General features: G+C 51.5%; 1 protein-coding gene across 3 annotated transcripts in view; it reads left to right on the top strand.

Annotated features, from left to right (window-relative positions):
- The window catches only part of POR (P450 (cytochrome) oxidoreductase), a 54,487-nt gene that overhangs the window by 26,005 nt on the left and 3,226 nt on the right, over positions 1-25,256 (top strand). For all 3 annotated transcript variants that reach the window (XM_012640284.1, XM_012640285.1, XM_012640282.1), the window contains exons 3-8: positions 18,458-18,506; positions 20,984-21,112; positions 22,651-22,800; positions 23,305-23,429; positions 23,817-23,906; positions 24,248-24,346. In XM_012640284.1, the coding sequence (XP_012495738.1) occupies positions 18,458-18,506; positions 20,984-21,112; positions 22,651-22,800; positions 23,305-23,429; positions 23,817-23,906; positions 24,248-24,346 (642 nt within the window). The remainder of the gene's footprint in view (positions 1-18,457; positions 18,507-20,983; positions 21,113-22,650; positions 22,801-23,304; positions 23,430-23,816; positions 23,907-24,247; positions 24,347-25,256) is intronic.

Below are 25,256 nucleotides of genomic sequence, written 5' to 3'. Positions count from 1 at the left end.
TTGACTTTACTAACATTGATTTGTTTTGATTTGATTTTTTAACCTTCCATAAAGCTTCCTTTTAAGAATAAGTAGAAAAGATGGATTAGTTCAAAGACAAATGTTAAGGAAATAATGTCAATAGTGCAGATGGTATGTAGACAGGAAAAAATGATGGTGAAGGTGTGACTAAGACTATGCCTGTCTCCCCAGTTGATTTCCGTAAGCCACATGTGAAAATCCTCCAGACTTTAGGGTCCTGCAGCCAGAATCATTTATTGTCGGCTGTGTTTGACCCCAATCTTAGGCTCCAGAGGCCAACAGCCAGGTTTGAGTGGGGACCTACCAGGCCACAGCACAGCCATGGGGGACCCCCTGGATTCTGCAAGGGGCAGATCTCAGGCCAGAACTCCCCAGGCTGGGCAGGGTGGAGGTGCAGGCTCACGTCACGTCCTAATTCCCTCTTCCAATTTGGCTAACAGCTTTCTCTCCTAGAAGAGTTAGTCTTCAAACATTAAAGCGTATATCCACAGAGCACCATTCTTGTATCATTGACAGGGCATTAACTTTACATTTTTAAAAACAGGGTTCAAGGCCAGGCACAGTGGCTCATGCCTGTAATCTTAGCACTCTGGGAGGCTGAGGCAGGAGGATGGCTTGAGGCCAGGAGATCAAGACCAGCCTGAGCAAGAGTGAGTCCCTGTCTCTACAAAAAATAGAAAAATTAACCAGATGTGGTGACAACGCCCCCCCCCCATAGTCCCAGCTACTAGGGAGGCTGAGGCAGGAGTATTGCTTGAGCCCAGGAGTTGGAGGTTGCAGTGAGCTATGATGAAGCCACTGCACTCTAGCCTCAGTGACAGAGCCAGACCGTCTCAAAAAAACAACAACAAAAAAGAACTGCGTTCAATCTTATTTTCATCATCGATTCACTGAGCAAATATTAATATTTACTGAGGGCCTACTAGTGTCCCAGACTCTGTTCTAAGGTTCGTGGCCACAGCTGTGTGTAAAACAGATGAATGCTGTCTTCGTCAAGCTTACGCTCTAGTGCTGGGCAGACCCTGGGCAAGACCCCTAAACTCGCTCTGGTCCCGTTTCCTTATCTGCTAAGTGGAGGCAACAACCCTGATCTCACAGGGCCATTGTATTAAATGAGGAAATGTTTATAAACTCTCCCAGCACAGTTCCCAGCACATGGCAGCTGCTCAGTGTTTGTGCCAGATTGTGTTCTGTGCCAGGCACTGTGCTAGGCATTGTACGGACCACAGAGGTACTTTGCGTTAAAGAAACTGGGAAACGAGGGTGTTGAAAGGTACTTTCCAGAAATAGTTTATGAAATGCTTTAATGAACGTTGTCTAATCAGGGCCTCCTTGTAGCAGCGCCACGTGTTAGGCAGTGTGAGCCCCTCAGATGAGCCCAGGGCCAGGCAGCTGTGGAGTTGCAGGGCAGGGCTGGTGGACCCCGGCTTCCAGAGCTCTAAGAGAGAAGGGATTCCTTCTGGTGGCAGGATCGGACTGTGTCCTGATGGAGGGGCATTGAGCAAGTCCTTGAGGGTGGAGCCACCCCTCCAGGCTGAGAGGACCGAGCAGAGGGCCGAAGTGGGCCATGCACATCAGCTGGAACCAGCCTGTTCCGCCGGGGCTGGTACAGGGTGCATTCCTTGTGTGGGAAAGTATTTCTGGTAAAAAATACTTTCAAGTATTCAAGTATAAGGGGACCAGTGTCCAGGTCCGAGCTTCCAAACTTGCCCTCGTTCCCTCATCTGTAAAATGGAAGTACCGCCCCTGCTCTGAGTGGGGACGTGGGCGGACCGTGGGGGTCTGGAGCTGCTTCCGGAGGTGGTATTTCTGTCATTCCTCATTCATTCTCTCCACTCACCTCTTGGCGAGGTGAGTGATGAATCTGAAATAAAACTTCCAGGCCGTGGGAGCTGTGAAAGTCCTGAAGCACTTGTATTTTGTTGATTCTAATCACTTCTGTTTGCCAGGATGCTAAAACTGTATCTCCCTCCTCATAATCCTAACATTCTAACCTTATGTATGTGGTGTCTATATGTTACACATTCCTGCCTCATCCTTCCTTGTGTCGTGCTGGGTACCTGTTGTGGCCAGGGTTCCTACCCGTGCACCACACAGGGGAAACATTTACAGTACAGTGGTTAAGTTCTGGACCCCAAAGTTGGGTGACTAAGGTTTGAATCTTTACTCTGCCATGTTAGCCATGTGACAATGGCCAAGTCACTCAATCTTTCTAAGTCAGTGTCCTCAGCTGTGACCTGGGGTTAAGAATACTGCTCACTTTACAAGGTTATGAAAATTAAGTGAGTGAGTCCACTGTAGAGCTTTGTGTCTAGCTCTTGGTGTGTGGTAAGCCCTCAGATGTTATATATTATTATTTTTTATCTTTAGTATTAATATCATCTCCAATCTCACAAGTGCCCTTTAAGGAAGGCGTTAGTAGCCCATTTTGCAGATGAGGAAACTGAGGTGCTAGTGATTGAGGAGTTTGCCCAAGGCCACCTAATTTCTAAGCAGCAGAACTGGCCTTTGAACCAGGTCTGCAAACCCCACAACCCAAATTTTCTCTGTTTTACCATGCTGCTGCCTTCAGCCTCTTAAGATAGTGTTTATGTCCCTATAGCTTGGGTATCGCTTATCCGAAATGCTTGGGACCAGAAGTGTTTCAGATTATGGATTTTTTTGGATTTGGGAATATTTGCATTATACTTAACTGGTTGAGCATCTTAAATCCAAAATGCTCTTTGAGCATCATGTTGGTGCTCAAAATTTTCAGATTTTGGAACATTTCAGAATTTGGATTTTGGGATTAGGGATGTTCAACTTGTATTTCAAAGAAAACTGAGGCTCAGAGAGGTCACTTAGCTGATACAACTGGGCTCAAGCCTGGACCTCCCACTATAAATCCCACCTTGGTGTCCCTGGCTGCTTGTTTTCCAGTGAGCACAGGTGGTCTCTGCCTCAGTGCCGGACTGTGGAGAGTGACAGGGCTTAGTGTGGGGAACGTATGTGGCCCAGGGCTCGGTCAGGAATTCTCACCATGATTTCTGGCAGCTTCTAGAATTGGTATTTTAAAGTCTTTTAAGGCCTTGGCCACCTGGGAGGCTGTGTGCTAATGAGCAAGAAACCTTTGGATGTGGATAATTTAAAAAAACAAACCAATGGGCCAACTGTAGTCTGGCAGCAGGTACTTTGAACAGCAGAGAGACATAGGAAACATATCTGCAGTCTCCCCCCAACTCCAGCCCTGGACTTCTAGGCTCAGGGGATCTAAGAGGACCCCTTGGGTGCTCAGGGGACTCTCCCAGGCATGCTGGCCTCTGTGGCCCTCACTCCCAGTCTTGATTTGGCATCAGAACCTCAGGAATCTGGGGTCTCTCTGCTGCCACTGTCCATGTGCGGCTGAGGAAGGTGCCACCTGTGCACCTTCTGGAGGCAGCACCCAGGGGCTTGCTCTCCTGGCCCGGATCAGCATCACTCCAGGAGGGCACTCGGGACGGTGTTTGCCCTTGAAGGCATGGGGGTAGGAGAAGGCTTAATATACCCGTCAAGGTAGGCTCTGCCCTGAACACTCCGCTGGGCAGAGTTCCAGCTCACAAACGGCACTGTGGCACTGGGGTGTGGACGTGAGAGCAGGGGACACATCTGCAGTCTCTCCCTGGCGTCTCTGGCAAAAAGGGATGGGGTGGGGGTGATTTTGAAGACCCTAGTTAAAATCAGAAGGATCCTGTAAAATGGGTCCCTGCCTTCCAGTCTTGTGGGAAGGGCGGTGCTATGAACAGATTGGCGTGGCATGTGCCGTGCTGGGGTACAGTCGTGTATGCAGAGTCGGGAAACCCAGGAGGAAGCGATGGATTCTGACTTGGACTTGGGGAAGACTATAAAGAGATGGTGACATTTGAGTTGTGTCTCGAGGGTGGAGCAGGATTTTGACAGGCCGAGGTGGTGTTCCTGAGGCACAGCGGGAGAAGGACCGCGTGACTGGGGGTGCTGTTTGGTGGGTGTGTGTCTAAGATGGGATGGGGGCCGGGGAGTGTGGGAAATGCAGTTAGAGCGGCAGGTTGGAGCCTGACGCGAGGGCCACGTGGATGGTATTCTGCGGACCCTGATTTCACAGTGGCGCCACACAGGCTGCATGGAGGATGGAGGGCACTGGGAGGCCGGGAGACAGGTTGGGGGGCCATTCTGGGAAGTGGTGCAGCAAGAGGTGCTGAGGCCTGAGAAGAGGGTCAGGGGGGGAAGTGCATCGAAGGCCCAACTGATGGGTCCGGGTCCAGGTGGGTGTGAGAAGCAGACTGGAGAGTTGCGGGGCTGCCTGGAGCGGGCAGAAGGTGAGGCCGAGCTGGGCCGCAGGGGCAGGTTTGGGAAGGAGAGTCTAAAACATGGGGTTTGGGGATTCCTCTCGGGCACTGGAAAGAGAGTATCTAGATAGGGCCAGGGTGTTGAGCGAAACCGCAATTTAAGAAATTTGGACACCTTTGAAAGCAGTGGGGAGGTGGAGGCACGACTAGAGAAAAAGAGATCAAGGCTGTTAGAAGGGAAACAGTGAAATCAAACAATTTTTGGAGACCAAGAGGGCTATAGTTAGCAGGGTTTGGCTGCTCACTGCTCACTTCCCTGGTCTCAGGACCGAATGGGAGAGGTGAAGGAGCAAGAGACCAGGGAGGGTGGAGATGGGAAGCTCAGCTCAGCTCTCAGAGGGTCTCATTAGTATTGATTTGTAAACTTTTTACTGGGGTACATGACATGCATACATAAAGCACACAGATCATCCCTCCTGCACAGCTTGATTACTTGTCAAAAAGTGAACATGCTCTTGTAATCAGCACCTGCCAGGCATGATGGCTCACACCTGTAATCCCAGCACTTTGGGAGGCCAAGGCAGGAGGATTGCTTGAGGCCAGGAGTTTGAGACCAGCCTGAGCAACACAGCAAGATCCCATCCTCACAAAAAATAGAAAAATTAGCCAGGTGAGGTGGGACATGCCTGTAGTCCCAGCTACTTGGGAGGCTATGGCAGGAGGATCACTTGAGCCCAGGAGTTTGAAGTTTCAGTGAGCTATGATGATGCCACTGCACTCCTGCCCGGGCAACAGAGCAAGACACTGTCTCAGAAAAAAAAAAAAAGAAAGAAAGAAACAGCTCCTTACCGGCCCCTAAAAAGCTCCCTACCCCTCTCCAGGCATACTACACATTCAAGAGTCTCTACTCTCTGACTGCCTCTAACAGGTGAGTTCAGTCTGAATTATAAGATGTGTATTCCTTGGCTTCTTTCTCGGCACCATGCAAGAGACTGACCATGTATGTGTTTGTAGCCCTGTCATCTCGGTGCTTTGTGTGAATAAACCACCTTTCATTCATCCTAATGAAGATGGACGTTAAGATTGTGTCCAGTCTGGACTATTACAAAAAGTCCTGCTGAGAACATTCTAGTGTATATATTTTGGTTCCCGTGTGCACATATTTCTGTCAGACGTGTCCTCGCGGTGGAATTGGTGTGTCCTAGGGACCGTTTGTGTTTTCCGGGGTGGTTTTCCCAACATACAGGTCCACACCAGTGTGTGGTGTTTCAGTTGCTTCACGTCCCCACTGACACTCACTTCTGTCGGCTACCTTTTTAGCCATTCCAGCGGGCCTCTGGTGGTGTCTTGTTTAATTTGCGTTTCTCTGAGGACCCATGAAGTTGCCCACCTTTTGAAAAGGTTTTCGGCCATTTCAGTATCTTCTTTTGCGAAGGTCACGTTCAGGACTTTGGCCCACTTTTTCCTGTTGGGTTCTGGCCTCTGTGTTGGTTTGTGTCCAGTTTAAGAAAACTTTAGCTATCTTAACATCATGAAGATGTTGTTTTATGTTTTCTTTTGGAGACTTCGTTTTAGCTTTTCTATTATACTTACACGCAATCCAGCTGAAACTGATTTTGGTGTCCTGCGTGACATGGTTCAGAATTCAGGTCTTTTCCTTACATATGCACCATTTATTGAAAATAGTTGTCCTTTTCCCGTCGTACTTCAGTGGGAAGTGCAGTGTTGGTACAAGTCAGGTGACAGCATACATGGGGTTGGTTTCTGGACTTGCTGTTCTGTTCTATTGATCTATTTTCTGTTCTTTCTTCAATAACCACACTGTCCTGTTTTCTATGATTTTAAGTAACTCTTTGGTATCTAAATTCTCCAGCTTTGTTCTTTTCTTTTAAGATCCTCTCAGCTTTTTTTTTCGGTCCTTGACATTTCCATTTTAATTTTAGAATCAGCTTATCAGTGTCCACCAAAACCAAAACAATTCTTTTTCAAAACCTGCTAAGGTTTTAGTTGGAATGGGATTGAATCTATAAATGAATCTGGAGAGAGTTGACATCCTACAATATTAAACCATCAATTCCATGAACGTGGTTTTATCCCCCCCAGGAAGAGGTCTTTTGAGCCGTTTGTAACAGCATTTAAGGACTTGTTAAGGCATCCTTTAGCAGCAGTTACAAGTAGCAAGTTCTCTTTAATAATAATAATAGTAGTGGTAGTAATAATATTAATAAATGGCTTTTTCATATTCACTCCCACTCACTCAGCTCGTACCTCTGGACAGAGTGTTCCACGCCCGGGTGGCTCCTGCCCTAAGGAAGCCCAGAGGAAGGCTGGTTCCCACAGGAGTGTGGGGCTCCCGGGCCTCTCTGCCCTGGCGGCACTTTGCTTGCACATGTGATACCACACTGCATGGAGCACCCTCTTGATGAATGGGAATTTGTTTATATTTCTGCCTCCCATGGTGCAGAGGTAGCATCCCATTCTTATTTGGGCCCCTAGCTTAGCACAGGGCTGCGTGTTGGAGTAAATGCTATTGAATTAATAAATGCCAAATCCGTATGTGTGGTTGCCTTTAGGGCAAACTATGGCCCACCGGCTGGGTTTGGCTTACACGATATTTTTTAAAAATATTTTAATTAGAACATAAGTCTGACAACTTTGCATAAAAACCCAGACTTACAGCTTTTTACAAAAAAAAAAAAAAAATCAGAGCATCTGGCCACACTGGGCCCATGGCGATGCCCACCAGCAGTGGTGGCAGCTGACCACTGGCCCCCTCTGCTGGATCGTGCCCTCTCCCCACCCCGCCTTCTGAGCCAGCTTGGGCTGCTGTGCTCATGTCTGTGGCCCTAGCCCTGTCCTCTGCAATCTCTGCAGCCCTCCTGGCGCCTGAGGATGCTTTAAAGAAAAACAAAGCTTTTATTATGGAACATTGCACACAAACACCACAGTATAGAGCACAGGAGAGTGGGCCATGGGCACCCCTTCTGCAGTTTTCAGTTACTCACTCCTGGCCAATCTTGTTTCTTTCTACTTCCTCTGTCCCCACCGCTTCTGGATTATTTTAAAGCAATCCCTGGAAATTGTATTTCCTCTGGAAATAGCTCAGTCCTCTAAAGTTCAAGGACCCCCCCCTTTTGAACATGACACAATGCCATCCCCACACCCCTGAAACTCAACAGTAATTCGACATTGTCAGATACCCAGGCATTTGTTCATAGCTCCCTGATTGATGGATCAATGTTTTGTTTTATTTTTTTAATAGTTTTTTTTTAAAATTCAGGATCTAAATAAGACCCATACACTGCAGTTGATTAGTAAATCCTATAAATTTCTTTCTCTCCCTCCCTTTTGTGAGGGTTAGATTTATTAAGGTATAATTTGCATATAGTAAAATTCTTCTTTTTAAGTGCAAAATTTGATGGGTCTTGACAGATCCATGCGGTTCTGTAATCAAATATCACAATCAAGATTTATAATAGAATATTCCATCACCCCAAAAAGTTCCCCTCATGTCCCTTTGCAGTCAGTCTCCTTCCCCTGACCGTCATCCTCTGGCAACCGCTGATGTCATTTCTGTCCCTGTGGTTTAGCCTTTTCCAGAATGTCACGTAAATGGAATTATATTGCCGCAGCCTTCTATGCCGGCTGCTTTTTCTTAACACAATGTCAAGTCCCTTTCATTCCCAGGCTTCCCTCCCATGCCGTTTCCTCCTTGCAGCGTTTGTGTGGAAGAAATCACATCATTTGTTTCTTAGGGTTTCCCACAGTCTGGATTTTGCCGATTGTATCCCACTGGGGGTTGCTTTTGAAAAACCACAAAAGATCTCACTTTCCTAAATGACCTTCATTTGGGGGCTTGCTCTTGACGGAAAGCCCAGGAGAGCCAGACGTCAAGGCTGCCGGCTTCACGTAGGTCTGTTTTTATCTCCTGAGTGCCGACAGATGGAAAGTGCGCCAGAGGTCTTGCCACGTTCAGTTCAGGGTCACTTTTCCTATAGAGGGATCCTTGCCTCCGCTGAACATGAGAAGACAAACACGAGAGTTTCACAAAGAGAAAAGCACCTAGGAGCAGGCCTCTGTGCCCATGAGAGTGGAAGGTGCCTGAAGCCGCCCACTGGTGTGGGGATGGCCAGAAAATGGGCCCACGACGTTTCTGCCACCTCTGTAAGCACAGGTCTGGGATTTCTGCTGCCACTTGACTACCGAGGGGACTTCACCTGCCTTTCCGGGTCCCTGACAAGACTAGGGTGGTTTTTGCCATTCTGGCTAGTGCCTGGAGCCGCAAACATGGGCTGTCTGGGAACAGCAATGCAGAACTTGAATCAGCCACCGTCCTGGCTTCGATGGGCACTGTCAGGGCGCTCGGTGCTCCTGGTGGCTCGTTCCTCAGGTGTGCCAGGCATGAGGGGCCCAGAGGATAGAGCAGTGTCCTCAGGGGCTCATGTGCAGTTGGGGGAGATAAGGATGGTACAGAGTGACAAGCGCTCTAACAGCCCAAGGCAGTGGGAATGGGGGGGGCACCCCCCAGGGGGCATGTCAGGGACAAGGTGCCCCTTGCTGAATCTGGGAGACTGAATAGGAGGCTGGGGAAGGCGCTGCGTGTGCAGAAGCTCAGAGGTGAGGACATGTAGGGCCTGCTCTGGGAAAGGCAGGGCTTGGTGGAGCCCAGGTATAGGTCACCAAGAAAGCTGGGTCACAAAGGGAGCCTGGGGTCCTGGGGGGAAGCTGGGGTCCCAGGGAGTAGTCTAGGGTCCTGGGAGGAGCTGCAGTGCACTGGAGCCTGAGTGCCCTGAGCAACAAGGCCCCAGCAGCCCTGGGAAGGGCTGTGAGATGAGCTTTCTGAACGTGCCCAGGGCGCACGGGCATCTTGTGAGCTGTGCTTTGGCTGAGCCAATACAGGGTGGGGTGGGGAGGTGCAGGAACCCTCGGCGCTGGGCTGCGTGGCTTTGGGCTTTCACAGGCCCAGAGTCGAATTGGTGCTTCACCCACCCTGCCTCATTACCTTTAGCTGTCAATGGGGACAGAAACCTTTACCCACTTCCCAGGGTGGCGAGGATCACATGAAATAAAATATTAAGCTCCTCGAATACTAGCTGGCATACAGTAGGCACTCACTAAGTAGTGGTTCCGCTTCCCTTTTTGTTTTTGACCTGTGGTCTCTCACACCTGTTTCAACCTTGCACCTGCCCAAGGCTGGCTATCTTAGGCTGCCCTCGCTGCGTGGCCACTAGAGCTGCTGGCTTTTGTTTAAGCTGCAGCAAACCACTTTCTGTTTTCTCCAAAGGCAGATCTTTCTAACCGTTGGCCCTGCACCGCAAGGCTAGAGGGTAGGGAAATCTGGGTCTCTTGGGTGGAGACATCTGCAAAGCTGACTCCATCCCATCACGACCAGTCTGTCCCCGAGTCTGCTGCAATCACGGGTCCTGCCTCAGCTGCCCTCATCCATTGTCACCTTGGCACCTGTTAGCCTGGGCCTGGGGCACTTGGCCGCCAGACACCAGGCTCTGGAAAGGAGCTGGTCAAAAGCAACTGCCCCTTATGTTGCCAAAGGCAGGGGAAAGTCCCGGAAGAAATTGGTTCCGCTGTGCAGAAAATTAAACTTGAGTCACAGCTTTCAGAAATGCTTCTCGGCCGGGCGCGGTGGCTCACGCCTGTAATCCCAGCTCTCTGGGAGGCTGAGGTGGGCAGATTGTTTGAGCTCAGGAGTTCGAAACCAGCCTGAGCAAGAGCGAGACCCTGTCTCTACTAAAAATAGAAAGAAATTAATTGGACAACTAAAAATATATATAGAAAAAAAAATTAGCCGGGCATGGTGGCGCATGCCTGTAGTCCCAGCTACTCGGGAGGCTGAGGCAGGAGGATCGCTTGAGCCCAGGAGTTTGAGGTTGCTGTGAGCTAGACTGACGCCACGGCACTCTAGCCGGGGCAACACGGTGAGACTCTGTCTCAAAAAAAAATAAAAAAATGCTTCTCAAGGCCTGGCGCGGTGGCTCACGCCTGTAATCCTAACACTCTGGGAGGCCGAGGTGGGTAGATTGTTTGAGGTCAGGAGGTCGAGACCAGCCTGAGCAAGAGCGAGACCCCATCTCTACCAAAAATAGAAAGAAATTAATTGGATAGCTAAAAATACATAGAAAAAATTAGCCGGGCATGGTGGCGCATGTCTGTAGTCCCAGCTACCTGGGAGGCTGAGGCAGGAGGATTGCTTGAGCCCAGGAGTTTGAGGTTGCTGTGAGCTAGGCTAACGCCGTGGCACTCACTCTAGCCAGGGCAACAGAGTGAGACTCTGTCTCAAAAAATATAAATAAATAAATAAAAATAAATAAAAAATAAAAAAAAAGTAAGAAATGCTTCTCAGCATTGCCTGGGACTGGAATAGGATGAATCCCACTGGGCTCTCATCTCTATCCAAGTGCTGTGCTGTTCCCTGCCCTCCCTTCGTCCTCCCGCCACAGTGGACTGCAGCTGACTTCTGAGGCCTGAACCGGAGAGACTTCTGCTCCCAATTTGGGAGTAGAGAGGCCTAATTGGAACCTTCCTTGCTCCATTCTGGAGCCACATGGTCTGGGCTCCCCGCCTGGGCCAGCTGCTGCCTCTGCACAGCGGAGCCCTGGATTTTCTGATGGGCTGTTCATGCTTGGGAATCTCTGAGGGGACATACCTTAAGACAGGATACCTCCACAGTGACTGGAGCAGGCACCTTGCCGGGCATCCCCCAACTGCTGTAACAGGGGGGAAAGTGTGTCTGTTCCACAGCACTCAGGACGCTCCCAGCTGACACAGACCCAGTGTCATTGGCTCTGTTTGCCCACAGTGCTTTTGTTTCGGGGAAGACGGGGACCAGATCTAATTTAATATGATCGCAAGGCACCCAGGCAGTGGGCTCAGTGTGGCTTCCTTTATGGAGAGACAGCCCTGCCATAGCAACCTGCACAGTTGCCTTCTAGAGTCTAGAAGAGCTTTATTCAGCAGACATGACTTCCTTTTTTTTTCAAATGGGAAAGGGGGAGGGCGTGGGGAGAAGGGCTCTGATATAAACAGTTTCCAAGGAGACCCGAGTTGGGTTGGAAGGGTTTTCTCCTTCCCTCGGTCCATACAGGAGGAGGAGGGGTGCGTGCCCCAGCCGCAGGGGATCATGGGAGGCCTGTCTTGAGTCCTGCCTCCTCCCGGCTGGAGCGGCCAGATGTTGCAGGGTTCTCAGGCTTGTGGGGACGGATGCAGGCAGGAGCTTGGGGAGACTCCAAGAGGACTTTGGGGTGTCCAGGAGCACTTTGAGTCCACGGGCCCAGGCAGCTTCCCCACCAGCACTGGGGAGAGCATGGACCGACCTGAACTTTCTATCTGCTGGTCCCCTGTTGGCTTCCAAGAGCAAGCTGTACCCTTCTTTTTTCCCTAAGTCCTGGAACCAGGAGAGAGAAGCCATGGGGTGCACATACTCATCCCCGCAGGACGAGCCCATCCTGAGAAGGTCAGTTCCAGACAATGTCCCCCGCGGCAGACAGCCTTGGTGGCTGTGGCATCCAGACTGGAGTGTAGAGGAACTTCCTGCTGGGTGGGGACACCCTGGAGGCATGAAGACACTGCTGTGTAGAGTTGACCAGCAGAGGCGGGCGTTCCTGGGGCTGTTTCACCAAAGTGTCCCGCAGGGTGTGGGGGGTTGGCTGGGCCTGGGCACGGGTGGCCCCTTTGGTCCCAGACTCGCAGGCTGCATTTCCCTGCTTCCGAAGGATGGGATTTAGACTGGAAACTAGGAAGGCCCCAGTCACAACTCCTCCACCTGGGAAGGGTCATGTTCCCTGTGCAATTCCAGGTCCGAAGCTCTCAGGTGAGGTGGAGCCAGTCCAGGGCAGCCTGAGGTGCACACCCCCTCGGGCTGAGCAGGTGGACTGTGCTGCTTTGAGCCCTGCCGCCTGGCTTTGGGGTTGCGGGGGGGCCTCCTAGTGGCTCCCCAGGCAGGACAGGTTTGACTGGCAGGAGCACAAAGGAATTGCTCTGTATTGCGCCAGTGACCTGGAGGCACGGGGTCTTCCTCGCTCTCCTCGGAATCCCTCTTCCCCCGACCACTACCCACAAAGAATCTCTGGAAGTTGGCCCTGGAGCCGAGAGGAGGGAGTGGAGGGTTCTTCCTGTCCCTTGGGGCTGAAGCCAATGCCAATGACGGGACCAGTGCTGGGCCTCAGCAGGGCTCTGGGGGCAGAGAGAGCTCGCACGCCTCTTTCCTGCTCCGATGTTCCACTCCCAGAGCCAGCCAGTCTGGAATTCCACTTTGTTCAGCTGTGTCAGGAGGTCACACTGAGACCCTCCTCCCGACACACCCTGCTGGGCTGCCAGAGCTGGAGCTGAGCTCCCCCCCACTGTGGGATTCTCAACCAGGGGTCCCTTGGCAGCCCGCTTCCTGTGGCTTTCTCTCTTGGGGGCCATTTTCTGTCGCTGAGGATAGAGCCCAGCTCTTCAAGAGGCCTTTCCTGATTTCTTCAGCTCTAAGTGCCTGCTCCCTTTGAAGCCCCATGGCATGAACCATGCCATCCATCTGTGTGTTCTTAGCACATGCCACATTGTGCCACAGGCTGAGCCCACAGCTTCCTCCTTCCAGAGAATTCCCTTTTTTCCCTTTGGTGTTAACCAAGCTCCAGGTGTCGTGCCAGGCACTGGAGAGGCTGCGGAAGTCAGGACGCAGGGCTTTAAATAAGAGGAGTGCGAGGCGGCAAGAAGGGCAGGGCCAGTGTAGTCACATGCCTTTGTGGTGGCAGCACCAGGATTCGAAGCCAAGTCTGCTCCCAACATGCAGCTCCTCCCTTCTTGTTTTGTTTTTCTTGGGGGCTTTTTTTGCCGGCCGGGGGTTTGGCCTTTTGCGGCCGGAGTTTCTTTTTGTTCCCTTGCCTTGGTTGCTTGGCCGGTTGCTTGTTTTCCCCCCCCCGCTCCAGGCTGGCATGCGTTGCCTGTAGGTGCAGGGAGAGCTGCCGGCACTCTCGGGGAGTTTGCCCCGTCCCTTTCTTCAGCAAGTCTTTAGAACTGCTTTGTTGGAGATGGAGTTTCTGTGAAAACATCTGTCCTTTAAGAGACAGGAGTTGGCTTTTCAGCTGCTGCTGGACTCCCTCAAAGGTGGGTAGGGAGTGTCAAGTGCCTCCGATGGCCTCAGTCGCCTGTGCCACCTTCATGCTGGGCAGAGGTCTCAGGACTGACCACCCAAAAGGAGAGAGAGCATCCTGTGCCGAGTGCACAGACACCTCCCACAAAGTTGTTAAAGCCAGGCCTCAAATTATTTATTTCTTTTAGAGACAGGGTCTCACTATATTGCCCAGGCTGGTCTCAAACTTCTGGGCTCAAGCGATCCTCTTGCCTCAGCCTCTCAAAGTGCTGTGATTATAGGTGTGAGCCGCCAGGCCCAGCCTCAGGCTTCAAATTAAACAGTCAGAAGACACAGAGTAAAGTGCCTTGACAGGTATATGTCACTGAAGACAGTGACAAATAACCTTGAGGTTAAGGGGCAGGGAAGAGGAAAGGATAAGTAGGAGTTTGCAGGAAGGGGTTAGAGGAAGAATATCCTGGGCCCGGGGGAGCAGCATGTACAAAGGCCCTGGGAGCCACATGGAAGGGCTGAGTAGGTTAGTGTGGCCGAGAGAGTCTGGAAGGTGGAGAGTCAGGGGATGAGGCTGGGCCACCGTGGGAGAGGTGTTCGGAATCGGTGGCCGCCTTTCTTTTGTTTAGAATATCTTCTCTGATATGAGTCTGTATTCAGGGCTTAGCTAGTCTAATAATCGTTATTGCTGGAGCCTTCAAAATCAATCAATCACTCTATCCTCACACATAACATTTTTAAAAATAAAAAGTAATTTTTCTTATTACAAAAGTATTACATATGCATTGTAGGGGCAAAATGGGTAGGAGAGTTGGGTATAGAAATTAGCCCAAAAAATTCACAAAAGACTCATAACCCCTCAACCTAGGAGAGGGCAACTCTTAGCATCTTAGTGTATAGCCTCTAGACTTTTTTTCCTTTTGAGCAAAATGGGATCATGTCATCCATACTATTTTCTAACCGGCTTTTTCCACCTAGCAGACTAAAAATATCCTTCCATGGCAGGAGAGAGTGACCTGCCGTCACCTGTTTAATAAGCGAACAAGTTGTATTTTGGGGTTGTACCTTAATCTGTGTGGCCTCTCCCCTAATTTTGGATATTTGAGTTGCCCATCCCCCACCTTTTTAAACTAAAAAATATATATTATAAAAATAATGTGAAAACTTACAAATTTGGAAAACAAAGGAAATTTTCTCACCCATTATCCTAACCCTTAAATGTTCTCCCTAAAGATGCTGGTGTATGTCCCTTCAGGCCTTTTTCTATGGATAATCATGGGCATTCAGTATTTTAAGGACACGTTTCCCTGTGTTCCTGCTGGCAGTCGTACATCATACCCTAGAAGGGTTTGGGTGCGAGGGAAGGTGTATTGATTACCTGTTGGCACAATGGTCGCTTCCTTGGGGCCTGCTTTACATTGTCATTTTGAGTTTCCACCAAAGTTTCTGCTGGGGTACATCTAGACACAATGACCTGGCAACAGTTGAGAAATCAAGAAAGAAGACTTCCATATAAGCGAATTTGCCAAAAACTCTAGTCCTTTTCAGACGTCAGCTAAATGCATTTAGTTTGTTTTTGTTTTTTAACTGAGAGAAAATTCATATCACTTAAAAAATGTACCATTTTAGAGTGTACAGTTCAGTGGCTTTTGGTGCATTGACAATATTGTACCACCATCGCCACTGTCTGATGTAGAACGTTTTCATCACCCCAGAAGGAAACCCTGGCCCCGTTGGCAGTCACTCGCCACTGCCGCTCCCCCAGCCCCTGGCAAACACTAATCTACCTCTGTCTCTGTGGATTTGCCTGGACATTTCACATAAATGGGAATTACATTCAGCTTTGTACCTGCTTCTTCTCTTGTAGAATTTTATCGGAAACATTCATCTAGGTTGCTGATAGTTTTCTTAATCATTGCTTTAAGTTTGATTTCTGTTTGGTGACTAATATATGGTCATGACTCAATTCAGAAGGCGCACGCACTGCTGTGCCCCTAGCTTGCTTCCTTTGGCAGTGTAGCTTGCAGAGCATGCCTTATTGGCACGCAGACAGGTTTTTAGTGTTCTAGTTTATGGTGAACATTAACTATAGGCATCGCGAAGATACGGACATGGACAGAACTTGGACCTGGGAGCCAAGGTGTCCAGACACAAGACCCTCTGCAGTGCGGTTGGAGCTGGGAGTGGGTGGGGAAGGGACAGCCTGAGAGCCTCCATTCCAGCCCCCATAATCGTCCCTGAAACCCCGATCTCTGACATGCTGCCCCAGAGCTCAGTGTCCCGGCCAGGCTTCCTGACTGTGGACACCAGGACGAGCACAGGGGCCCAGGGCTGGCAGGCTGACTGTGGAGGGAACACGACCCACTTATAATCCCAGCCCACCCCAGACACAGCTCGCCTGAGCCCCTCTCATACTGTTGGACTTGTCTGAATTGGAAATTGGCCACGTCTTCTTGGCCACTCTGTAAAAGAGATTTGCTAAGGTAATAAACAGCCTGGGTGAAGGAGAGGCAGCCATCATCGCGCTTTTGAAAACCTTTCAGAATACTCAGCACCCACCTGCACACACCCACTGTCATTCCTCTATACCACAAACTTTTGTGCAAGGGCTCTGTGGCATCCCTGCAGCCCCCCAGAGACCCTCTGTCCTGTGTCTTGGCTGGGGTCTAGCAGGCGAGGTGGCCAGACAAGCCTCCGGGCGTAGCTCCGTTCCCAGTTAATAGTGACAGCTGCCGGGTAAGCGGAGCCTGCCGTGGGCCACGCGCTGTGTTGGGTCCTTTGGATCCTCTTTCTTCATCTGATCCTTGCGGAATCATCTGAACTAGGATTTGTTACTTCTATTTGCTAATTGAGGAACAATGAAATCCTAGTTCAAGTTCACCCAGCTGCGAATTGACAGGTTGGAAAGGGCGCCTGGGTCTGCCCGACTCCAGAGCTTGTCTCCTGACTCTGCTGCCTCCTCTGCCTGTCCGAGAGCCTTGGCAGTGGACGAAAGAGGGTGTACGTATGTGTGAAGTTTAAGTGTAAACTTCTTATTGAAATACCATGTCTGTAGCTAGGCGCATCTCTGCGCCATAAGCACACAGATCTGTGATTCTCGCCATGCGAGCCGGGGCGGGGGCGGGGGGGCGGTCGTCAGCACCCAGGTCGACAAGCACATTGTTACCAGCAACCCGGGAGCCCCTTCCTGTCCCTTCCACCCGCAAGGCTAACCACCATCCTGACCTTTGTCCCCATAGATTGGTTTGCCTGGTTTTGAACTTTATATATGATGAAATCATGCAGTATGTGCTCATTTCTATCTGGCGTCTCTCACATCATGGTAGATTTATTCACGTGCTTGTGTATAGTAACAGGTCCTTCTTTCTCATTGCCGCAGCGGAGACTTCCACTGTATGCACATACCACAGTCTGTTGACTCTTCCGCTGACGGGTAGGAGGGTTGTTTCCTATAGTAGCATATCCAATGCTGCTTCGAACATTCTCGTGTGTGTCTTTTGGTGCACAGGTACTAGCACACTATCTTAGGTGTACACCAAGTAGAGAATCACTGCGGTATAGGGAGAGGCAAGCTCTGCGGTGTTGCAGCATTTTCGTGCCTCTGCCACGCCCACCAACAGCTCGTGGGATTTCCATTTGCTGCACATCTTTGCCTGTCCGTGACGTCATCGGACTTTCTAGTTGTAGTCATTCTGATGGGTGTATCATATATCTCACTGTGGTTTCAATTTCCATTTCTCTGGTAACTAAGTTCGTTGAGCACCTTTTGCTAGGTTCTTTGGCCATTTAGATACTCTCTTTAAGAAAGTGTCTGTTCAAGTCTTTGACATGTTCCTGTTGGATTGTTTGTGTTTTCTGATTCATTTGCAGGACTTTCGTATAGTCTCAATCCAAGTCTTTGCCAGATGCGTGTACATCACACCTGTCTTCTCCCATGCCATGGCTTGCCTTTCATCGCCTTAATGGTGTCGTTTTAAATGGAAGCAACTGTATTTTAGTGTTCAGACTTGTCACTTGATTCAGAATGGCCTCGTTTCAAACATCCTAAAGATTTGCCACGCAGAGAAAGGGACATGTTTCCCACCTTGCTGTCGTACACAAAGGTTTTTAACCATGTTCGGCTTGAGAGTCCTTGGCAAAGTGCACTGGACTTATCCTGACAGCCCTGCAGGCTCACGGCAAGGACAAGGGGGAAGAAAAAGGACAGAAAATGGGGTGGGGCAGGGGGCGAGAGGCCAGAAGCTGGAATGTGGAGAGTGGACAGAGGATCGAGTCAGCCCAGACCCATCCTGAGGCTGTGATGTGCCAGGCTGCTCTCTGGAGGGGACAGGATCCAGTTCAGGGCTCTAGAAAGTGCCAGGAACACAGAGGAGGGTACAATGAAATGCAGCTCCAGTGCAGAGGAAGGGAAGGGGATCTTAGGCACCCCAGGGGAACTGGAACTGGAGCAGGGCCTTGAGGGTAGAGCCAAGGTCAGCCTGGCTCTTGAGGGTCAGCTGGGTGAGGAGGGTGGAGTGGGAATGCCCTGGGGAGGCCCACAGAATTCTGAGGGCCACCATGGAGGGAGGGGCCTAAAATCAGAGCATCGAACATGGTTTGTGGAAGGGAGCAGCAGACTAGGCTGGGGACAGACTCTGAGAGGACTCGTACCCCATCCTGTGGGTCATTGGAGCCATTGAAGGTTCTAGAGTGGAGCAGGGCCATGGTGTGGCTGTGAGGCAGGGATTGGAGGAGAAGGTTGAAGGGGGAGGGGAGGGGAAGCTGTGGGGACCTTGGCTGTAGAGGGGAAGGAAGAGGGAAGTGAAAACCTTGGCTCTTTGTTTGAGGGAAGCAGGTTCGCAGCTATCTGGAGGTAGGAGGTCTTGGCTTTGCAAGGTATTAGTGTCAAAAGGGGCTTTGGATCTGCACCAGCGGAAATGGGGAGCCCTGGTCTTGCCTCGTCCAGCTCCGATGCTGGACCAAAGGCCAGCTGCTGGCTCAGTCCCTGGGGAGGGGAACGGGGCACAGCTACAGTGTCCCCTCGACATGCTGCCACAGCACATGCATCCCACACGCATTGGACGCTTCTGTTTTTCAGGACCATCTCTGTCAAAGAGGGCAGCTTTGTGGAAAAGATGAAGAAAACGGTAAGTGTTCTCCATGTTTTTGCTCTTCTCAGCGAGTCTCAGCCTGGTGGGCCCAGGGGACGGGGCCAGCAGAGGGCCAGCTTCACTGGACAGAGGAGGCCCCTGGTGAGGGAGGGTGCGCGGGCCCCAAGCAGGGGCCAGGCCCGGGAACCTAGGCCCTGCTCATTTGTGGGTGCCCTCTTGCCTAATCAAAGCCCCGAATCTGCTCTGCTGGCGCTGGGACAGTTTACTTTGCTTTTTTGAGTGTTTCCTGGGCAAACAAAGTCTAAGAATAGGCCCTCCATCTAACTCCTGAAGCTGTCCCTTCTCCCCTTTCCATTCCAGGCTCTGTCCAGGAGCAGGTGTAAATCTCACCCAGCTGTGGTCATGGCACGGCTATGGTTTTATCTCTGTTCTGGTTTTGGTTTATTTAAGTATTTAATTTTAGAAATAGGTACTACGTTCATATGGTTAAAATCCTAAACATCAACTGCTTAGTGGAAAGCCCCACCACCACCGCTGCTCTTGGTATTTATGGATCCTTCTGGAGCTCCTATATGCACATACAAATAAAAGCAGAGATTCTTATTACACTCTTTTTTAAACACAAAAGGTGGCATATTACATGCACTGTTCCAGACCTTGCTTTTTCTTTAACTTAAGAATATGTCTTGGAGACCCTTCCGTAGCAGTACAAAGACACTTCCCTCATTGTTACAGCTGCATGATGATTCCATTATAGGGCCATATGGACACACTATGATTTGTTTTAACACTGTCCTGTGGAGGGGCCTTGGGATGTTTCTAATCTTTAGCTCTTACAAACAATGCCACTGTGAATCTGTAAATCGGCTTACACATTTGCAATTACTGTACAATCCCAGAGGTGGAATTGTTGAATCAAAAGGTATGTGCATTTGTAATTGTGGTAGAAGCTACAAAATTGCCCCCCCCCCACGGAGGTAAATACATCATGGTGCCCACTCAAGAATGAGTGATCTGTGAGAAAACATCTTCCCCACAGCCTTGCCAACAGTTATCAAAGTTTAGATTTTTGCCAATTTTGTAGGAGAAAAAAGACATCAGTGTAATTCTAATATGCATTTTTCTTATGAATATGTTAGAGTGGAAAGCCTAGTAGGCGCTCATAGCACAGGTAGAGAAAAGTTTCTCACGAAGCGATTAGGATATATAAACGCAAAAAGTTTATTTTATCCTTTCAGAAGGAGAGAGAGGGAGAACAGGGAGACGGCGTGGCATCCCAAAGAGAGAAGAGGGTGCCAGTCCTGAGGCCAAGTGGCCTGCTGATTTTAAGGGGGATGAAGAGAAAAAAAAAAAATAGCGATGGCTGTCAGGTGATAACAAAAGCAGTGGCAGGATGTCAAAGTCCAAGCGTTGGTTTCCTGCCTTTCCTGGGAGATGGGATTATCACAGATGTGACTCTGCCCTCAAGATATGGTTGAGGCTGTGGCTTGTTCTCCTGCTGTTTACTCAGGAACTCTGTAAAAGCAGATTCTCAAAAAAATAATTTTAAGGAGATTTACATCACTTTGCTGTCTGTTCACTTCCTTTCAGAAGTTGTGCAGAACACAACTCCTGCAGGGTGCCTGTTAGTGAGAGAGCTCATAGGATTGATCTTTAACTGGGAAACTGTGGGATTAGGTATTTTCCTGTTATTTTCTGTAAGACCACCCCTTTCAAATGAGGTTAAGTAGATTTTTATATATTTAGATGGCTTTTTTTTTTTTATAGAATCTCTGTTCAAATCTTTTGTCCATTTTTCTGTTGGAATTGATCTTTCTCAAGGAATTCCTTAAAATGATTAGGGAGATTAACTCCTTGTCTGGAATCTAAGTTGAAAATGTTTTGCCCGTTAATAGTCTGCCTTTTGACTCAGCTTATCGTGTTTTTAGCTGTTTGTTTTGCCGTGTAAAAGTCAAGTAGTCAACTTTATTATTCTTTCTTTTTGTGATTTCTGGACTTTGAGTCATAATGTGAAAGTCCTTCCCCACTCTAAAGAGATAAAGGTATTCTTCTATATTTTCTTCTCATATTTTTATGGTTTAGTTTTTCATATTCAAAATTTACAATTTGATCTATTGGAAATTTATCCTGGTGTGAGATGTGAGGTTTGGCTCCAAACTCTACTTTTTTTCATAGCTGTCAAATTACCATGGAAGAGAGTCCATCTTTTCCCCACTGCTTTGAAATGCCGCCTTTATCATATTCTTAATTCTATTTGGTTACCTTCTTTTTTTACTTAACATTATGGTTTTTCCCATGTCATTAAAAAATGTGTCAGAAGTGTCATCTTGAGCAGCTGTGTAAGATCCCCTGGGTGACTTGCTCTCCTCTAGCACAGTGGCTATGACAGTAAGTAGCCAGCCCCACAGCCACTCAGAAAGGACCTGGAGCCAGAAAGGAGAGAGGATGCCTTTGAGGGGCCCTGGGGCTGTCTGCTGGAGCCTCCCCAACCCTGTGTGTCTGGCCTTCCCTAGGGGAAGAACATCGTCGTGTTCTACGGCTCCCAGACGGGAACTGCTGAGGAGTTTGCCAACCGCTTGTCCAAGGATGCCCATCGCTACGGGATGCGGGGCATGGTGGCAGACCCCGAGGAGTATGACTTGGTAAGCTCTCACCAGGCACTTGCCCCCTTCTTCCCATCACTTCCAGTGGTATTGAGGAATTCGCCTCTGGATCACAGAGATGTGTAAAGGGCTGAGTTAGCCCAAGGGACAGACAGGAACGGGTGTCTCCCACCGTTTGTTCTAGTAGCCAGGTGGTGTCAGTTTTCAAGACATTGAGAGCCCAGGCCAGTGCATGCACACGTGTGTCTACACCCAGCACTGCTCGGGCCCAGCCTCCACGCTGTGGGGCTTCCTAAGTGCTGGGCAGGTGCGAGCAGAAGGGACCTGGGCACTTAGTGGGCTGGGTATTTCAGAAGGTCAGGAGGGAATCCTGTCCCATTTCTCCCCACCCCAAAATGCACTGGCCAGAGACCACACGAAGAGTCAGGTGGCCTAGGTGCTGATCCCACCCCTCCTGGCAGCCCCTGTGGTGTCCTTTCTGATCTACAGAGGAGGGATGAGGGCGTGGGATGGGTCACTCCGAGAACCCTTCAGCTGACATTGTAATGAGGCTGTTGGTAACTTGTATGTCTGGGCCAGAGCAGGACAGGACACAGGATGAGGGGACAGTGTGGCATGGGGAGGGGCTACAATTTGGAGCTGCAGGAGTCCTCCTCCTGTCAGTGGGCCTTGACACAGTGCTCCCCTTTGGGCCACTAAGGGACTAAGTCCTGACTTCCTGGCCTCAGCTGCCCTAGCCTTATCCCTGAGGGCCGTGGGAGGCAGGTTTGCTCCTCCTGGCACTGGCTCTTCCTGGATTTGGCTCCCTCCCCCACCCTCTTGCTCGGTTGTGGCCCTCAAAGTGCAAGAAACTTCAAGCAGTCGCTTGCTGTTTCTGGCTTGGGAGAGCCAGTGACAGCCAGGCCGCCAGCCCCAGGTGGAAGCAGGAAAGTGGAGCCAAGCGGTAGGCATCCTGAGGAGGGGGAGGCTGGCAGGGAGCAGGGGTCCTGGGCACATGTCCCCAGGAGTTGCCTTCCTGCTGTTCCCCATGGGGGTCATTGCCAGTCACTGGCCAGGCTGGCTGAGGAAGAGCTATTCCTGCGGCTCCAGCAACATGACGAATGCCCTCTCCTGCAACCAGCTGCTTCCCTCAGGGGCTGCTCCATCTCCCAAACCAAACCCGTCCTCCCCACCTGCTCCACCCTCTATCTCCAGGCCTCGTTTCAAGTTGATGAACAGCTTAGTCAGAAATTAGCACCCAAGCCATGCCGTGTGCCAGGGAGTCTGGGATGGTGCACAGGAGACCATGTTCTGAGCGCGGTCGCACTCCCAGCCCTTCCTGCCCCGTGCTCTCCATGCCTGCTGCTCCGCTTCCTCTAGGAACACGCACTCTCCACTCCAGCCTAGCACACACCATGTTGCCCTGCCCCTAGCCAGCCCCTCTGCTTCCCTGTCCCTGACCCTCCCAGGCAGACTCTGACCCCACACCCGGACATCCCCAGCTGGGCGCTGCCCTGGGCAGGGCCTGGCCTTCCCTGTCTGGTATAGACCGGCCTTAGGGCAGGCTCAGTCTTGGCCGGCTCTGCTCATCTCTCCAGGCCGACCTCAGCAGCCTGCCAGAGATCACCAACGCCCTGGTCGTTTTCTGCATGGCCACCTACGGCGAGGGGGACCCTACTGACAATGCTCAGGACTTCTACGACTGGCTCCAGGAGACAGATATGGATCTCTCTGGGGTCAAGTATGCGGTGAGTTACCCAGAGGCTCCTGTGGGTTCACGTGGACTCAGCCCCTCAGGTCCAAAAGGCAGGTCTCTCGCCCTTCACCCCATTCCCATCAGCCAGGGCAGGCTGTGGGCCTGATGGGGAGCTCATGGGGGAGTCCCAGGGGACTACTGGACCCTTTCTTCTGCCCTGGGCCTCAGCACAAAGAGAACTTCTCCTTCTGTGTCCCCAGTTGTTGCTGGAGGCTACAGGAAAGACATGTGGCGGGATGACAGAGATTTGGCCAGGCAGGAGGGCTGGAGCTGCGCCCCTCCCCGCTGCCACGTGGCGTCCAGGCTTAGAGGCTGCCTGTGGAGGGGCAGCCTATGGGCTGCAGGTCCCTAAACAAAGCCCCTTCGGTAGCCAAAGGTGGCCCCAGTGTCCTCCCAGTGCAAGGTGGCAGGCGGGTACAGAGGTTCACAGGTGCTGCCTAGTGGCTCGGCCAGCCTGACCCTCAGGCCAGGCCTCAGAGCGCCCCTGTCGGGACAGGTGTTCGGTCTCGGGAACAAGACCTACGAGCACTTCAACGCGATGGGCAAGTATGTGGACAAGCGGCTGGAGCAGCTCGGTGCCCAGCGCATCTTCGAGCTCGGGATGGGCGACGACGACGGGAAGTGAGTGCCCGGCCCGAAGCCTGGGCCACCCCACCCCACCCCCGTCATGTATTAGGTGCCACACGTTTGGGGATTTGACTGTGGGACACGTTGGGGGGGAGAATGCAAACGATTGTCACCTGAAACTCACTGACGCATCACCAACAAGTGAAGGGACTCACCCTCCCTTTGCCCAGCCCTGCTAAGTCACCGGGTCCTCTCCTGGCTTGCCCAGCTCAGAGAGGAACCTCTTGTCTGAAGTAGATGCTCTTCCAGATCCTTCCTGACGCTGTGGGTTCACATCGCTGGGCGGCCCGGGGCTCGGGATGGGAGCCGGGTTGGGGGTGAGCAGGGAGGGGGCGCCCACACCCAGTGAGGCCAGCATGGCTCACCCTCTCCGCTCCCCAGCTTGGAGGAGGATTTCATCACCTGGCGAGAGCAGTTCTGGCCGGCCGTGTGCGAGCACTTTGGGGTGGAAGCCACCGGGGAGGAGTCCAGGTGAGCATGTGCCGCAGAGTGGGTGGGGGCCTCAGCTGGGTCCTGCGCCCGAGGGCAGCCATCCCAGAGTGGGGACTGGCTGGGGGTGGCAGTGGGGGCGATGAGGAGAAGTCAGCAGAAGCCCAGTCAAGGGATCAGGAAGGGTCCTTGGTCCCAACTGAGGAGCTTGGGCTTTGCTTACCTTCTCACGGAATCACCTAGAAGCTGCTGCCCAGCCCTGCTCCGGCTCTTGGGGATCTGACTGGACAGCTCCATGCTGCTCCTCTCCCTGTGTTCTGTCCCCTCCTCCCTGCCGGGACCCACCCAGTGCCTGGCCTCACCCATGGTCTTCCCCTCTCCAGCATTCGCCAGTACGAGCTCGTGGTCCACACAGACATAGACACGGCCAAGGTGTATGTGGGCGAGATGGGCCGGCTGAAGAGCTACGAGAACCAGAAGCCGTGAGTGGACGGGGAGCGGTTGCAGGCACATGACCTGTGGCCCACGGCACACCCACGTCTCAGAGACTGGGGACAGCAGCAGCTCAGTGCACGGTGCATCCCCACAGGGCTCTTTCTGCCAGACCCCATCCCAGGAGTGGGCTCGAGTGTCCCCTGCACTGGAGGGCATGAGGCTCAGAGACAGGCAGCCGCTCCATGCCAGGACCCCCAGGAACCCTTGGCCCGAGGTGGCACTAGTCCAGGGCATGGCCTTTGAGAGACTGGCGCTCGCCCAGTTTGCACTTAATTTACAAATTAAGTACACGCTGCTGCAGATACCCTGGGGCGTGGGGCATATACCAGTTCCTGGACGAGGACATAGCAAGTCTCGCTCTGTCTAGGTTCAACTTTGGCAAAAGGGTTCATTTCCTTAAAAACTACCTCAATAGATGGACTTTTTGTCCAAAAACAAAGTTCCTCTCTTGTGCCCCTGGGTGCCGCCCAGGAATGTCCTTGTACCGCCGAGACCCACGACCACAGGCCCAAGGCACATCCTGCCCTGCCTGCCTCGGTCCCGCCACAGCCCTGCTGGAGCAAGAGCCCCAGCGTTTCAGGGACTTTACGGAGTGAAACTCCTCTCGTCTGTGTTACGGTCCAGGGCACGCGGGGCGGAGAGCTGTGCTGCATCTCCGAGCGCCTGGCACCCCCTGCACTCAGCCCACCAGAGTGTGGGGGGCCTCACAGGACTTCTAGGGGCCTGTAAATGGGGACACTGATGACCTAGCTCTGCCCCCTGGATGGGTTGTTGAGAGAACTGTGTTGGATCGGGCTAGGAGGGTCTTTGACATAACTGGTGAGGTTTTGTCTTGGCCCAGAGGGCCGCTGGCCACCTCTGAGGTTCTCTGTGTAACCAGAAGGATCCCTTGGGGAC

Source organism: Propithecus coquereli, unplaced genomic scaffold (assembly GCF_000956105.1).
Source record: "Propithecus coquereli isolate 6110/MARCELLA unplaced genomic scaffold, Pcoq_1.0 Scaffold150, whole genome shotgun sequence".
NCBI classification, from domain to species: Eukaryota; Metazoa; Chordata; class Mammalia; order Primates; family Indriidae; genus Propithecus; species Propithecus coquereli.
This window is presented reverse-complemented; position numbering and strand designations above follow the sequence as displayed.